General features: G+C 38.8%; 1 protein-coding gene across 7 annotated transcripts in view; it reads right to left on the reverse strand.

The window, feature by feature from the left end:
- LOC130562961 (rho GTPase-activating protein 42) overlaps positions 1-14,907 on the reverse strand; it is a 104,613-nt gene extending 89,706 nt beyond the window's left edge. For all 7 annotated transcript variants that reach the window (XM_057348320.1, XM_057348319.1, XM_057348317.1 and 4 more), the window contains exon 1: positions 14,609-14,907. In XM_057348320.1, coding sequence (XP_057204303.1) covers positions 14,609-14,762 — 154 coding nt within the window. In that variant the 5' untranslated portion in view covers positions 14,763-14,907. The remainder of the gene's footprint in view (positions 1-14,608) is intronic.
- Positions 14,908-17,867: the final 2,960 nt, after the last annotated feature.

Here is a 17,867-nt window from a genome sequence, read left to right on the forward strand (position 1 = left end):
TTGTGAGTTTTGTGACTCGTATGATTTAAGACGTTTGGTCGTGTCTTTGTGTTTAGTTTATTTGTCTTGTCTTCATTTTGCCACCTCGTGGGAAGTCTCTTGTTTTATATATGTATATCAGTTTCGTTTCCCCCATTGTGAGTGTTTTTGGTTGTGTTGTGTAAAATAAAAGTATCTGTTAACCCCTTCACTGCCTGCCTGCGCTTGGGTTCTCTCTTCCATCTGCATTTCTTGACAGAATGCACGAGCCCTCACAGAACCCAGCGGGCAGGAATATGGACGGCACGGCGTCGTCCTCGCGGGCCGCCCAAGCCCACTTGCTGCTGGGGTTCCGTCAGGGGAGTTACGGGAACCGGGAGTTCGCCGGGGCATTCTCGACGGTGGCGAGGGCGTCTGAGTTTGGCGAGGCAGAGTTGAAGGCGATCTTCAACTGCTGCCTCACTCAGCGCCTCGCCCCGTCGGAGAAGAGGCTGCTGGCTCCCCTTGGGTTCGCGGACATGGTGAGGTTCGTGGCCAACCGGGACGGTCCCGAGGGTGAGGTTCCACTCGGAGCCCTCGCCCCACGGTCGACTACTCCGGAGGGCCTCGTCCTGGCTGCCGCTGCCCGGGGGGACTCAGTACCCTTCGGCTGGAGCTCCACGGTCCCCGGTTCTCCTGGCGGCGCCTGTGGCGAGTGGGGGAGGTGTGACCCGGGCAAAGTCTTTGGTTATGTGTGGAGAGAAACATATTATTGTCCGTTTGACAATAATATACGTTCTCTCCAGTGTCTTGTCATTGGCCCCATTCCTCTTGTTTCCTCGTTATCTTTCCCTGAGTGTTTAATGTCTCACACCTGCCCCATGTCGTTATCCCTCGTTTGTGTTTCCTATAAATACCCTCTTGTTTCTTTGTCTTGTGCTCGTGCATTGTATGTGTTTGGTGCCTGTACTGTGTGTTTCTGTATCGTGGTCGTGCTCTTGCCCGTGTTCGTGTTCGTGTTCGTGTTCGTGTTCGTGTTCGTGTTCGTGTTCGTGTTCGTGTTCGTGTTCGTGTTCGTGTTCGTGTTCGTGTTCCTGTTCCTGTTCCTGTTTTGTGAGTTTTGTGACTCGTATGATTTAAGACGTTTGGTCGTGTCTTTGTGTTTAGTTTATTTGTCTTGTCTTCATTTTGCCACCTCGTGGGAAGTCTCTTGTTTTATATATGTATATCAGTTTCGTTTCCCCCATTGTGAGTGTTTTTGGTTGTGTTGTGTAAAATAAAAGTATCTGTTAACCCCTTCACTGCCTGCCTGCGCTTGGGTTCTCTCTTCCATCTGCATTTCTTGACAACATGTATTGCTGCGCTCCTGCTATGTCCATGCAAGGCTGCATGGACGGGCAGAGAGTTTGCCCAGAACAGTTTCATTCCGCTAAACTAAACTAAATATATGCTATCGTTAAATAATTGACGACAGTAGTCCCGACAGAAATAGTTTTTTTGTCAAATATAATCACCATATACACCATTAAACTTTACAGCTCTTCTAAAAAAAAACATATTATTGCTCATCTTGCACTCAGGTGTGTATACAATTTTTTTCAATAAAATGCTGTCTAGACTGAAAATGTCTCTTCCTGTGATATCCGAGCCAACTACCACCGAGCAGTAAAGCATGGTTTATGGCTGTGACGCAAATCTATTTTGAAGCTTTGTTGACCCCAAAAGCTCATTAAAACTAGGGATGCACTGATATGTACATTTTGGCCAATAACGATAACCGATAATTCTTTAACATTGGAAGCCGATAACCGATATACAGTATCTAAATATTAATATAAACAAAAGGCAAAAAGAGGACAATTGCTTTTATTTTAAAACAGTGACCTCTGAAAACAAGGTAACCATAGTTCTCTTTTTCCCTGAAAATCATGTACCAAGCCTACTTTATACTAGTTAACGATTCTTTAACCTTCAAACTTTTCTGGTATATTTTTATTTAATAAACAAATTATAGATGTTCTTCCAGAGCAACCCAGAAAAATGTTCTTAATAGCTACATGTCTCAAGACAGAAAGCATTCAGACAGCAGTCTGTTTCAAACAAAATGCTTGGACTATAATTTATACAGTAACTACATCAACAATGTTTTGCTAATAGCAGTAAGTGAATGATCACGACAGAAAGATGGTACTGTGCTGTGCTGTATTTTAACTGTGAGCAGCGTGCAGCTGAAGAAGTTTAACCAGAATAAATGATTTATGATTCATCGGCTGTAATGTACTGGCCTAAATTTTATTATCAGCCGATTCCAATAACATTAAAAATGACCATTTATCGGTCGATACCGATATGGCCAATAATTTATCGTGCATCCCTAATTAAAATGTATTGCCCTCACTTTCTGTTTTAACAGGAAATACATGAACAGGAAAGAAAACTGTGCGGGTATTTTAATTACATCAGATCCACAACATTCCATCATCCCATGATTCTTTGGGTGAAATAAACTTCCAGCAAACAATAAATGATTAAGAATACGCTTGTTGATTTGAAAAGTATAAAAACTAGATTTAGTGTAAAACATGATCTTCCTCAGCTCAAAGAAAGAAAAAAGAAAAAGTTCACAAATTACTAACAGCGGCATCTCTCCTTAGAAAAGATTACGTCTTTTAAATAGCTGTTAAGACAGGCAAGTCTCTAACACATTCCCTACCATCCGATGGTCCGACTTTGTAACTAAAGCAGGTAAAGAACACAGTGCTCTTTCATCACATGACCAGGGGGCTTTGCAGCAGTATTATTATGGAAAGGGCAGCCAGATCCAGACGTGTCAGCGATTACTGGAATATGTAATAATGTATAAATCTTCATTGTTATGTAAATACAGTTATGTAGGACAGACATTTTACATGTTTCCAGATTTAAAAAATCCGCCTGTAGCCTGTGCAAACCAGATTACACAATCCGATGGGCAACACATGCATCATTTAAAGATCTATCATGAACTTTTAATATGATGAATTGCTAATAAATTCCAGCTGCACAACCAATGTTTTTTCTACTACCAACGTCTTATGCAGGGTTTTTCCTGGCTCAAAATGAGGCGGAGGTGGTGCCATCCTGATCTTGTACACACACACGTAGGCCTAACGTACCTTTAAGTGGCTTAACCAAAGCGACTTTGAGTTTGACATATTAAAAGTTCTAACAAAATTAGATAAAAATGACAATTATTAAGTTATATAAAACATTACTTTTATTCAACCAAACAGAAATGTTTTTTTAAATCAAATAAAGTTTTTTTATCATTTCAACTAACTTTTCAGCCCACAATAGCCAACTGAATTAACGAGTCTTTCTAAATGAGCAAAGCTCATTCACATCTTGCATTCTCTGTGGTTCACTTTAAATGATTCAATGATCTCTTATATTCGCTAGTGACTGAAAAGTTCAATAGTTTAAATGAATCGGTTCAAATGAGTCATTCGTGTGCGAGTCGTTCTAAACGCAATGTGCGTCCATACTGGCGAACTCGCTGTGTACAGTATACGCTGATTCAACGATCCAACTGCACAGCTAAAGACATTACAATGATGTGCGTCATGTTCATTTAAGAAATTTCAAGAAATTGAACGTACTTGGATGCAAAACAAACAGCCGTGAAACACAGGCTGGCTCTTGTTCTGCAACTCTTTTTATCGCCTCAGTGTGCTGATAACGAAACAGCGCCTCCACTGTGGCGTAATGTCGCAACTGCAGTTACAAATGACAGTCTGTTAAATGCACGCAGCATTTCTTCTGAAGACTCACAACATAATTTTGGTGAGAGCCTGAGGCGGCACGACATTTGACGGAGGCGGCCGCCTCCAATTTCTCTATGCAGGAAAAACCCTGCTTATGGAGTTTTTGGTACTTCAAGGGATGTCATCATTTACATGTACAGTATGTACTCTTGAGTCTTGTCTGTGAAACTCAAAATAAGATATTTTGAGAAATGTCTCAGTGGTTTTGTGTCCATACAATGGAAGTCAATGGGGGCCTGTGTTGTTTGGTTACCGATATTCTTCAAAATATCTTCTTCTGTGATCTACAGAAGAAAAAAAGGACCATTTAAAGTAATTTAAGACACTGTACTGTTTTTTCTATATAACAGCTTTATATCAATGAACATGCATTGGGAAAATGCTATATAAATAAAATTAAATAAAATGATATTTTTTCTTTCCTATTGATTATTACATATATGTTAAATGTTTGCAATTTTTCCACAGAAACCCAGCTTTGTTTTCTCTGTCACTCTGCAATGAGAAAAATGACAATAAACCTCACGTTGATGAGTAGCAAGTATACTGAATGTTTTAATATATTTACATGTATTCATTTAGCAGACACTTTCCAAGGTGACTTCGAAATGAGGAAATTTTCAAACACAAGGGATAAATCATACAGAGTCATCAATATTAGAAATGCAGCAATACCCGAGACCACAAAAGTACAAATGCTGTGTAAGCAGTAGAAAGAAAAGTAACTTTAGAATAATAATATATGTGCTTTCTAAAACCTATAGTGAGCTCCCGACAAAAACACCATGATTGAAGTATGCAGCCTGCTGATATCTTTATTAGGCCTAATGCAAAGAAAGTATTGCATGTACTGCGTCATTTGTAAAAATGGAGCAAACATCATCCAAGATGGCAGACAAAATGACAGAATAAAACAAATTTATCAAAATGAGAAACAAGAAATGAGCCAGAAGGATGGACAACAAGCCCTTTCTGGAAACGTGATGTGATCTGCTATCACACTGACAAACCTAAAAAAATCACACTTAATGATTTCGTTTCACTGCTGAAACAAACATGAACTGACATCTTAACCATCAGATGGCTGCTGCAAGATATCCACTATCAGTCTAAGTCAGTTGGAGATATTATCTGTCAGAAAAGAGGCCCGCAAACAATTTGACTGGATCTTTATTCGCCGAAATACATTAATTCTGGACAGAATGACTAAGTCATTTAAACAAGGCTGTTTCAGCACAAGCAAAGCGATGCGTACGCGTCTTGGACAGTAATCTTTCTGAATTCAGGCAGAAAAATAAACAGAATGACACAAGCAGCTTTTAACTCACTATAGATGCCCAAACAAGCACAACAATATCTGAAATAAATTGCATAAACAAGCAAACAGCCATCGAGCACAGCACAAAGGCATCTCATTTAGAATTCTTTAAACGGTGTCACTTTCAATTAGCAGCAAAGAACGAATCGTCTGGACAAATTGCTCTTTTCAGCGAAGCAAAGGGAAGTGACTGTGTCAGCTAGACTCAGAACTCAACATTACATAGGCTAATAACATTTCGGTCAATCACATAAGACAAAAATGCAGCTGGATCTAAGAATCTCTTATCTGCTTGTTAAGTTGTGATGTAAGGAATACAGTTTCCGGGTCCAAGCCTTCACTCATTTTCGGTCTCCATGCAGGCTCATTGCATCTCCGATATTTTAATCATTTTAAAAAAATCACTGTCTGGCCATCTGGGATTTTATTATGGAGATAAAGGCCAGGATCGGGCTTTTTTGATAGTTTTACAGCACGCCATGGGTGTATATTCACATTTTTGTTGTTTGTCTGAGCTTTTGTATAACAAGCAGATAGTTTGCGATATGCCAAGTACAGGCAATAATAGCACCAGGGGATAGTTCATCCAAAAACAAAACCAGTATGACAGTATGTCTTCTGAAGAAAAGATATTTTGAAGAATGTTGGTAGCCAAACACCATTTATGTATGAACATAAAACCACTGAGACAATGTCGAATACAGGTTTTGAATCACATGAGGGTAAATAAATAACTTTTATGTTAAAATGGATAAACGGATGTTCGTATGATGTGTTAGTCAATAAAGAGCACTTCTCTCCATACTAACTCAAGGCCATATTAGGTTGTAGCTCTTGAGAGTGAATCTTGAATGGTCAAAGCCTTGTTCACTGTCATTGTTTTACAAAGAAATTGTAAAACATTTTATTGTGTAAATAACTCGCCACTGAGCCTGTTGTAAACAGCCTATATATCATTTTTGTACACTTTAAATTCAAGGCACACATTCCCCTCGAAATGACCTCATTTTAAATGAAAGATGAAAGGATTTGTTTGAAGATTCACTTTAGACTTACTGACCAGGGGAATTACAGAAACATCTGTTTTGTACACTGTAAAACTTTGCTGTAATTTCGCAGCAGGTTTGCCAGTAACTTACTGTAGATTTAATGTACAATTTTGTTTTAAGCATAAACTTACCTAGTTTATGTATTTTTCTTTCATAAAACAAGACTAAATATATTGGGTCACGTTTCTTGTTATGTAAATGTATCGTAATTTTAGAAGTTTTAAATATTTTTACAGAAAACAAGAGAAAAATGCTTAGGAAGAATGTCATTTTTTACAGTGTTGCTGTGCAACAGTCTCTTCTTGCTCATTTTGAATCTCAAAAGTCAAAGTGTTTCCGTTTTGATTAAAGTAATTGAAAACAGTACTAATTGGAAAGTATATTAAGTAGTAATTAATAGGGCTGGGTAAAAAATATTGATTCTTCGATTTTAATCGATCTTCAATTTAATGAAACAATATCGATTCGGGAAATCCCGAATCGATTCTTAATGCGTGTGCTTTAGTTCAAGGATATCTGTATTTCGCCTATCTTCCTGAAGATGTCGCAATCACTCATGCTGATACATTTAAAACAAAACAAATTCAAATAAAAAGTGGGAGAGGGGGACGGATCATGGCGGAAGCTCACGGTAGCCAATGGACCCCAGCGCCGGCTAAATTAAAGTCTGATGTGTGGAAGCACTTTATGTTTAAAGGCAATGACGGCAAAGGTGAGGTCGACAAAACAACTGTTGTGCCCGCAAGAGCTACGATTTTGCAACAAACCTACGAAACCACCTGTCGAGATGTCACCCTGACGCGATATCTGATTCCTGCGATTCTGGACAGCAACGGCTAGACGTTGCTTTTGCCTGCAAATTACAGTCAGATTCACCTCGCGCTAAGAAATTAACTGACGCTATAGTAATGCTGATTTGCAAGGATTTACGCCCATACGCGATAGTTGAGAACGAGGGCTTTCACAATGTTATCAAGGTTTTGGAGCCGACATACGCAATGGTGACACGCAAGGAGAGTTTCAGTTACCAGCATATATACTTAAATGTGGATTCCATGCCTGCAAAACTAGCATTTTAATTTAAGTACTGATAACTAATCGATATTGAATCGAATCGAAATTGAATCGAATCGAAACCATATAAATAAGAATCGAATCGAATCGCCAATTTGGTCGCAAAACCCAGCCATTAAATCTACAGTAAGTTACTGGCAAACCTGCTGCAAAACTACAGCAAAGTTTTACAGTGTATGTTCTGTGTTATATAATGAAATATTTAAAAAAGTAAGATAAGAGTGAGGATCTTGTTGTTTTTTCTTCTTTCTTTTGAGGAAAAAACACTTAAGCACTTAAGCCTTTATAGATCTTCGCATTCATAGTTTATAGAGTGCATTAACTGCATTAAATTTTTCAGAGTTTTTGTCTCTCTTTTTGATGAAGCAGAGTGTTATTTGTATTATATTATTATTATTGTTGTAAATTATAATATAATATAATATAATATAAGGTAGATTATTTAGCAAAAACTAGAATGAAGGTGTCATGGCTCTGCTTCCTTAGTCATGTTTTTCTTGGTCCTGTAGCAGAGCCATGGCAAAGTCTTTGGTTATGTGTGGAGAGAAACATATTATTGTCCGTTTGACAATAATATACGTTCTCTCCAGTGTCTTGTCATTGGCCCCATTCCTCTCGTTTCCTCGTTATCTTTCCCTGAGTGTTTAATGTCCCACACCTGCCCCATGTCGTTATCCCTCGTTTGTCTTCCCTATATATACCCTCTTGTTTCTTTGTCCTGTGCTCTTGTATTGCGTGTACTACGTTGTGTATGGTTTATGTGCCTTGTCCAGTGTTCCTGTTCTCAGCCTTGTCCTTGTTCCTGTTCTCGCCTTGTCCTTGTTCCTGTTCTCGCCTTGTCTTGTTCCTGTTCTCAGCCTTGTCCTTGTTCCGTGAGTCTTGTGGTCTACCCTGTTGTGTTTTGATTTAAGACGTTTTGTCGTGTTCTTGAGTTTAGTTTATTTGTCTTGTTTTTGTTTTGCCCCCTCGTGGGAAGTCTTTTGTTTTATTTATATTTCTTAGTTCTGTTTTCCCCCATTGTGGGTGTTTCTGTTCTGTTTTGTATTAAATAAATATATTTGTTATCCCCTTCACTGCCTGCCTGCGCTTGGGTTCTTTCTGCCAGTCCGTGACAGAATCACGAGCCAATTCAGAACCCAGCGGGCAGCAAGATGGACGGCACGGCGTCGTCCTCACGGTCCGCTCAAGCCCGCTTGCTGCTAGGTTCCGCCAGGGGAACTACGGGAATCGGGAGTTCGCCGGGGCATTCTCGGCGGTGGCTGAGAGGCTGAGTTCAACGAGGCAGAGTTGAAGACGATCTTCAACTGCTGCCTCACTCAGCGCCTCACCCCGTCTGAGAAGAGGCTGCTGGGTCCCCTAGGGTTGCTGGCAATGGTCAGGTTCGTGGCCAACCGGGACGATCCCGGGGGTGGGGTTCCACGTGGGACTTCCACCTCGCGGTCGATCACGCCGGAGGGCCTCGACCTGACTGCCGCTGCCCGGGGGGACTCGGTACCCTCCGGCTTGAGCTCCACGGTCCCCGTTCACTCTGGTGGCGCCGGTGAGCGAGCGGGAGGGAGGGGATCCGGGGATGACGTCGGCTGATTCCTCCGCTGCGGAACTCCCTCCGGTCCCCACGGATTCGCCAAGGTCGGCTTTGGATCCGGTGGTGCGGAGAAGGAGGGAGAGGCGCAGCGGAGGAGCGTCCAGTCCGGTGCGAGCCGGCGTCAGAACTCTTGTTTTGCCCCACCCCCCCTCCCATGTTTGTTGTTCTTGTTATCCCACCCCAATCCTGTAGTCTTGTTGTCCTGTCTACCCCTTGTCATGTTCACCATGTTTGTCTGGTTTTTGTCTTTGTCTCGGTCTGCCTTGTCTTGTCCGTCTACCCCTTGGTGAGCACCTGGAGGTGCTCATTAAAGGGGGGGCTTCTGTCATGGCTCTGCTTCCTTAGTCATGTTTTTCTTGGTCCTGTAGCAGAGCCATGACAAAGTCTTTGGTTATGTGTGGAGAGAAACATATTATTGTCCGTTTGACAATAATATACGTTCTCTCCAGTGTCTTGTCATTGGCCCCATTCCTCTCGTTTCCTCGTTATCTTTCCCTGAGTGTTTAATGTCCCACACCTGCCCCATGTCGTTATCCCTCGTTTGTCTTCCCTATATATACCCTCTTGTTTCTTTGTCCTGTGCTCTTGTATTGCGTGTACTACGTTGTGTATGGTTTATGTGCCTTGTCCAGTGTTCCTGTTCTCAGCCTTGTCCTTGTTCCGTGAGTCTTGTGGTCTACCCTGTTGTGATTTGATTTAAGACGTTTTGTCGTGTTCTTGAGTTTAGTTTATTTGTCTTGTTTTTGTTTTGCCCCCTCGTGGGAAGTCTTTTGTTTTATTTATATTTCTTAGTTCTGTTTTCCCCCATTGTGGGTGTTTCTGTTCTGTTTTGTATTAAATAAATATATTTGTTATCCCCTTCACTGCCTGCCTGCGCTTGGGTTCTTTCTGCCAGTCCGTGACAGAAGGTGAACGAATGAAGTGAACTAAAGTGCATCCAAAATAAATATTTTATACAATATTACTATTATTAAATTACTATTAGTTATTTATGACTGTGCAATATTTGTTGCCACTGCACAGAGCCTTAAAGGAAATCATATATACAGTATAACTGTATAATTAAATGTCAGTGATTGACTTTGTAAGCTTTACAGTATGTGTATGCGTAGGTTAAATGACATGCAGATCATTCATTGCAATTATTTGTTTAATTAATCTTCAGCAAAAATGTCATGATCGTGACAGCTCCACCATCCACAATTAAATCCTTCAGATTAATTAGTTTCTCTGCGTCTTACCGATGCAAACTGATGCACAAACATAGAAACAGTCAATGTCAGAGGGAAAAGTTATCAGCCGGAGGAGAGGACAAGGCTACACAACATTGTTTACAGCGCATTTCCTGTAGCAAAGCCCCCAGAGCGATGCTCTTACCCGCATAAACACATACACGTCCCAGAAGAATAGTGAAATCCAAACAAACATATTATTAATGCAGAGAGAGAGAGAAATCGTCTTTAAAGGCAGCGGCGACTGGTGTTTTTCAAAAGTGAGGAAGCACAGATGCCACTTATGCCCTGCCAAAGTTTCTCTTTTATTTTATTTTATTTTATTTTATTTTGGTGTCTGCTATATTGTTCCTAAAAAGCTTCTTGTCAAAACCCTTTTGAGCAGTTTCTAACATTGACTGGCATGGCTTCATATACCATCTATTGTCATTCATTTTAATGGCAGTATCCCGCGCATTAGGAACTGAGAGGCCATCCACACGGAGACGCATTTAGCGGTATACGTAAAGAATTTGTATCGTACCGGCATTTCGTCCAGACGAACTCCGCTATTTTTTGAAACCGGGTCCAAGAGTGGATAAATCTGAAAACGCCACCCTTGCGTTTTCGTGTGTACGGTACCGATTGGTATATTATCAGAAACGACGATGTCATCACCCCAGCGCGCAAAGTTTATCCGCATGCTCCAAGTCTTCTTCTCCATTTTTAGTATATCTCTGCTGCTGAATTACAGCGCCACATACTGATTTGGCATATGTATACTACATCGTTTTGAGTCGGTTTCAGTGGTTTCGTGTGTACGAACGACTACGCCGATATTTCTTGAGACGACGCCGTGAAAAGGAGAATTGTTTAGGGAAAGCTCTGGCTTCGTGTGGATGTGGCTTTAATCAGAGCTATGATATAAAAACCAGCTAGAAATAACAAAGGTCAATTTAACACTTCCAAAAGTCTTCCAAACGATCAACCATGTTAGTCATCGTTTCAATTACCGGCTGTTTGTTTTTAAGACACCCATTGGTAAGTGCATTACTGTAAACAATTTTTGTTCATTTTTACAAACTGACGGATGATTTTAAAAGCTTTTCTATTGTAATCGACAAAGCTGAACTTGTTATGAACCCAGTTTATTTAAATAATACGGTAATAAAGCGAAGCCAGATAAACACAAAGGCATTTCATTCTGAGCTGAAGAGCGATTGTGGATATTAAAGCTTCTCTCATAACTTCTTATCCCACTTACACACACATCATTATATTTAACGTGGAGTGAAATCCAGCCCTGTCATCATTCTTATTCAGAGCTGTAGACCACTAATCATCTTCATAAGGCAAAAGGCCTTTTGATCAGGCAGCACCTCTAACCCATTAGGGCGGTAAGTAGTCCCTTCAGATAGATCTCCCCGTAATTACCTTGACAGACTCTCTCCGCCGAAATGAGATGAGACTCATCATGTTTGCAGAAGGACCGCGGTTTATTTCTAAACTCCATTGCCAGGTGAGCAAATGAGGCTGGAAATGAAGCTTTGAAGGAGAGATGGATTAGCTTTGTTTTAATGTCACTCAAAGTAAATAATCCAGAGACCCAGTCTGTACAAAAAGCTCATCAGAGCAGAGATGTCAAACCTTAACCAAGGTTAAAAATGTGTTTGTACACTAAAAGGTTCTTCACGGCAATGACATAGAAGAACTATTTTTGCTTCCACAAAGAACCATTCAGGCAAAGGTTCTTTAACGAACCATCTCTTTCTTACTTTTTTTATCATCTGAAGAACCTTTTTCTTCTGTGAAACAGAATGGTTTTTCAGATTTTAAAGGTTCTTTTTGGAACCATAGACAAAAAAGGTTTTTCTATGGCATTGTCAAGCACCTTTATTTTTAAGAGAGTAAAGGTAATTGATAATATCTTGGTAATTACAGTTTAATTGAGCACTATGCTAATTGTTATATATATGAAGAGTTTGTTTCCAAAATGAGATTTTCAAAAAACATGTTTTGTTATTGTGCAAAAAAAAAAATACAGCTAACTAACACAATGAAACACAATAAAAACATGATAACATAATAAAAAACGGGGGTTATCTCATTTTGGAACCAAACCCCTCATATGTACTTTTTGTACTATGTATTTGTTTTCACATCTTTCTATGCAGTATTTTTATTTATTATTAATTATGCTTTTGTTCATTTTAGTGCGTGCAAGTGTTGTGCATTTGGAATTTTTCAAAGTTTTTTGTTGTTGCTTTATTTGGTCCATGTGGGTGGGATGGGAATTAATGGATTTTGTATCTCACTTAACCCCTGTTGTGAGAGTTGCGTTTTCGTTTTTAAAACAAAAAGTAAAACATATCAATTATGACTAAAACAACTTGACTACATTGGGATACACCAAACAAGTCATTTTAAAGGGTCCTTAAGGTACAACACTGCCCATTTTACATTTATTTATTTCTTTTAGTGATTCCATTAAAAAGCAACAGTAAAAGCCATAAAAAGGCTGTAATTATGGTTAAGCAGCTGTATTATACAGACTGCACTAAAACATTAAGAAAAGTGCCACCTCAGATTCCCGCTGCAGTAACTGTGTGTCACAATCAACCGCAGGGTTACAGTGCATGACCTTTCCAAAAACATACACCCCACTGATACTTTGAGTGAAGTGAGAAAAATGGCACTGTCGCCCGGCGACTCGAGTCAGACTCTATTATTCATTTACCGTCAAACAAGTAGAATGTGTTTGCATGTTAAACCTTAACTTTTTCTTTGCTAAAAATGGTAATGTTTCCATAAGCCAGTACTGAATAATATTGTTGACATTATTGTCAACTATATTATCCCATTGGTCATTTTTACACCAAACAATGAAAGCTGTTGTATTGAATAAAAAAGACCATGACTGAAATGTTACAATCAATGGATAATATTTGTTGGTAACCCTAAAAAATAAACAATGAAGCATTTTAAACTTCATTAAAACAGTTGCTCTATTGTCTGTTGTTTTAGTTCTATCGCAAAGTAGCAATCGCCAAACACAAGTAATCTATTGTTTCTCTGTCTGAGGGTCAGTTGTGTATTATTTTATCAATAGATGCAGTAGCGTTTTCACGGCCTTGACGTACGATTCAGATATTCCAGTAACTTTGATAGGCGGTTACTGTGGTCTTTACCCACAATCCTCCAGAATCGCATTCCCAGCATTCCACACACAACACATTTACATTTATTTGCAGATCCTTTCACGCAAAGCGACTTCGAGTGCATTCCAGGTGCACATATTATCAGCATAAGAAATCCCTGAGGTTTGAACCTGTCACCTTGTTGCAGAAAGAAAGAAAGAAAGAAAGAAAGAAAGAAAGAAAGAAAGAAAGAAAGAAAGAAAGAAAGAAAGAAAGAAAGAAAGAAAGAAAGAAAGAAAGAAAGAAAGAAAGAAAGTGATTTTTCATAGAAAACTCATTTGTCCCAATTAGCTTATTTTACTACACACAAGAGGAGTCATTTATATCAGAATGTCCAAGCTGCTTTTCTCTATTTGAAGACAGTGAATAAAGATTTAAATTTCAGCCTCTTCCCCGCAGTCACAAAACTCTTATATGGTGCTTATACAGAGATTTACTCCCCATCCACTTTCATTGTAGCCGACACGTTCTGACTCATTTTAGATATCAAATTTTCCATATATTAGGACATATTTGATAAAAAGGCATGTAGAATTGCACAGGATCGACCGAAAGTATTTACATACTGTAAGAATTGTGATCTGTGATCACATGACCATCCATCCAAGCCAACCAGGTAACAAACCGCACGCTTGACAGTGACAAACTACAATGGGTCTCACAGTAGCATTTGTGTATCTGTGACCTCGATCTGTAAACCATTTGTCATTTAGAACCACCGATAAACCAAGAACAGATACAATCACATAAACCAAGAACAGATACAATCACATAAACATGAACTGAAATAGACGTGCACCCCCACGCACAGAAAACAACAGAAAGAGAAACAATGGTAACACACATAATATGTGCCATCTTATAGATTCATCATCCCTTATATTACCATTAAAACGATTACAAAATCCTTTATGTGATGTCTTTTGGGCATTATTTCAGTCAGATTGAAGGGTTTTGTATTTGTTCCCATCCACCAGATAACATCCCACCAACACCCACAGAGACCATTAAAATTTTCAATACAATATTACATTATTCCAATTCCCATTTTAAACATTAAATCAATACAATTCTTATTAGAACCATTAAATTCATAAGAATATCTGTGTTATTGTTTTTTTTCACGTTTGATCACTGTTTCTATTATTTTCAACTATTTGGCAACATGTGAATAAAAAATGCCACGACATAACTTCACATTATACACAAACAGATAAAAACCCTCCATTAATTACACATGATCTGGCTGCTTCTGTCAAACCCTAATGAGCTCCCTAGACATCACCATTAAAATGCGCACGTACTGTATATGATGCCCAGCAATGCTGTGTACTGTATGTATGACATACTCGCGTTTATGACACAAGCATTATGAAGAGCGCTAATGGAGATATTCGTTGTCGGTGTACTCACTCTTGAGCGCGTTTATCAGCTGGTTTCCGTCTTTTATCAACTCTTTGATAAACTTGTTGGTTCGGTCCAGCTCGATTTCATGGCATTTGAGTCTTTCTCTGAAGTCCGGACTGTCCAGAAAAGAGTCACTGAACTCTACAGTCGGCAGTCCCATGATGAGATCTCACAGTCTTTCAAGTAAACGCAGTGCAGTTCAGTGTTTTCTCAAACAACTTGTCTTCACCACTATCAACCGCATCATGAAAGTTTGTGTGTGAAAGTTTTTCTTCCCTCTCTAAACTTCCGCGCTCTGCGCGCAAAACTTTCACGAGCTCAAACTTCTCCCGCAGTTCGAGCTGAGCTCGTGAGACTCCTGCTGGTTACATTATATAAAACCATCCAGAGTCAAACCTCTTACAACCTAAAATGTAATCTACTGCAATTGAAATTATGGGATTTTGATGATTTCAAAAATATTTGCCTCAACAAAATATTATTTATTTATTTTATTACTATTACATTTGATTTACCCAGGAGTAATGGGGTTGTTTCATGTCCTAGGTTTGTATGAACACAACCCATATTGCGTTCAGGAATTATTATTATTATGAATAATAACTTTACATGTTTTGGGTATTATTTCAGTCATATTTAATGGGATTGTATTTGTTTCCATTCACCAGATAACATCCCACCAATAGAACCCACCACATTACCAGTAACCCCCCCAGAGAATATTAAAAATTTCAATATTACAACAATAATAATAATAAATATAATTATTATGTATAATAATAATAAATTAAATGTATTTTTTTATTATTACTATTTATAATAATAATGTTGCTTTATTTTAGTTTAATTAACTTTTAACTGACTTAAATTTTATATTTTATGTTATTTTAAGTTAGATATTATATTTCTTGATCATTTATTATTTCTTTATATTGTTATAAAGGTTTCATTTATTTTATGTCAGTCTGTCTAATAATAATTAAGTTTAGTTCAGTGCAGTGCAGTGCAGTTCTGTTCTGTTCTGTTTTATTTTATTTTATTTTATTTTATTTTATTTTTTGCAGAAATGTTTTTAAAGTTTTAGTTAACTACTGTATAATAACCCCCATTATGTTACTGTAAATAAAGTATAGCACATCTGGACGTATCTCATGCTATCTTATTCAATCTCTCGCTATATATTTAATGTGCAGTTTTAATGCAGTGTACATTGCTTTGAATAAAAGTGTCTGTCAAATGTATGAATGTATATGTAATTAGAAGCATCTTTCACCAAGTGTGTAAGTCAACAAAGCTCATTCAAATTGTGCTCAAATTTTGCTGCATAAGTGATAAAACCAACCATATATAGTAGCTATAGTGGCCTGAAGGATCAACATGTGGATGTTTTACATGATGAAAATAACAAAAAATGCAAAGAGCAGAACAAAAAGGCTTGATCCAGAAAAAGCGAGGGAGGCTGAGAATCAGAGCGGCGTATCAGTTACATTGCTTAGTACAGCCGGAAGGGTCATACAGCAGGATAGATTTATCTGCGTGTGACATCTGTAAAGCTGCCAGACGTCTGATGATGACCTGCAGCATTTCTCAAGGTCTGATGAAACAGGCCAGACATATGTGGCTACAATAAACCGAACCCCCCAACAACTCCTTAAAGGGTTATACCGTTCACTCAAGCCATCTATAACCCAGATGTAAAAACGGCCAAAATCACATAAACGTCCAGCGGGAAAACAAACCAACAGAATTGAACTATAAGTCACAGAGGTCACCTTATATGTCAGTCGATGAGTATCGCCGTGTCCAACAGGGCACTGTTTTCTTTGAGGTTCTCTTTCTACGCTAAACAGGCGACTGTAATTGTACTCTTTGATAGATCGTGCCGGAACTAATGAGAGTGGGGAGAGGGTGAATTCTGAATTAATACCTTACTAAATGAAAGTAATTAGACTTCAGCCTAATTGGAGCCAGTAGAATCGGCCACAAAATGCACGGCACACAGGGACGATAATGATGGCAAATTCCAAATGAGCGTTTAGTCGACGCAAAGCAGGAGGAAGGATTTCAAACACTTTAGTTATCTCATTTGCAATGGTGGTAAGCTCTCCATTCTTCCCAAAACTGGAAAAGATGGCAGAAATAGGATGCAGTTAACTGATGTGAAGCAGTACAGCCAACCTGGAAAATTCAAACCAACATCTGTAGCAACAAATCGACCATTTGCAAAACAATCTTAATTGGATTTTAATTTCATGGTGAATTTAATAAAGTGTTTTAATCCTTGAACCAAACCAACAAGCTGCTGATTTGAATCAAAAAATATTTTACATTTGGATAAAAAAATTGTATATTAGGCTACAAGACAATTACTTTACCAATCCCTTGAAGCATTGCAAACAACAACATTGAATCCAAAACCCCACTAGTGTAACAACTATTGACAGCATACATAAACCCAACTAGGAGCCACACTCGGATTCTCCAGGTCTGAATTTAGCATGCAAGTTATTTGTTTACACAACGGTTAGTTTTATTGATTGGATGAATTTGCTAATGGAGACTCGATCTTTATTACACAGAAGCTCTTGCGAGTGGGTAATGCTTGACAGATTGTGCTGTGAATATGTGAGTTAATATCATTGTGTTGCTCAAAGGAGAATTCAGTAAAATTTGCTCAGAAGGAATCATTTAAAGGGGAATCATGCAAAAGCGAGCTGCATGAGGTTGGGCTAATTGCAGTGTAGCCCGGCCGCCTGCAGCTTCTTTCAAAGCCGTTCGCTTTAATTAGGATGATACCCAGAAAGGAAACAACTACAGTCTGTTTCAACAAACACACACTCAGTCAAACAATTGGACCACACTGTAATACCACACACCTGTTATGTAGTGTTACAGTAAGAATACAACCCCCCCCCCACAATAACAACCCTCCAAACCCATGCACTTACACACATACACACAAAAGCACATTTTATCATAATAGGGCATATACAGTATATGCCCTATTATACAGTGTGGTCAAACAATTGGACCACACTGTAATACCACACACCTGTTATGTATTTTTACAGTAAGAATACAACCCACCTCCCACAATAACAACCCTTCAAACCCATGCACTTACACACATACACACAAAAGCACATTTTATCATAATAGGGCATATACAGTACAGAATGTCACATGACTAAACCGGAAAACAGGGATGCGTTCAGCCCCGACAAAACGTTGCAAAACACTTTTTAAGCAGAAACAGTGGTGCGGT

This window comes from Triplophysa rosa, linkage group LG12 (genome assembly GCF_024868665.1).
Source record: "Triplophysa rosa linkage group LG12, Trosa_1v2, whole genome shotgun sequence".
Taxonomy (NCBI): Eukaryota; Metazoa; Chordata; class Actinopteri; order Cypriniformes; family Nemacheilidae; genus Triplophysa; species Triplophysa rosa.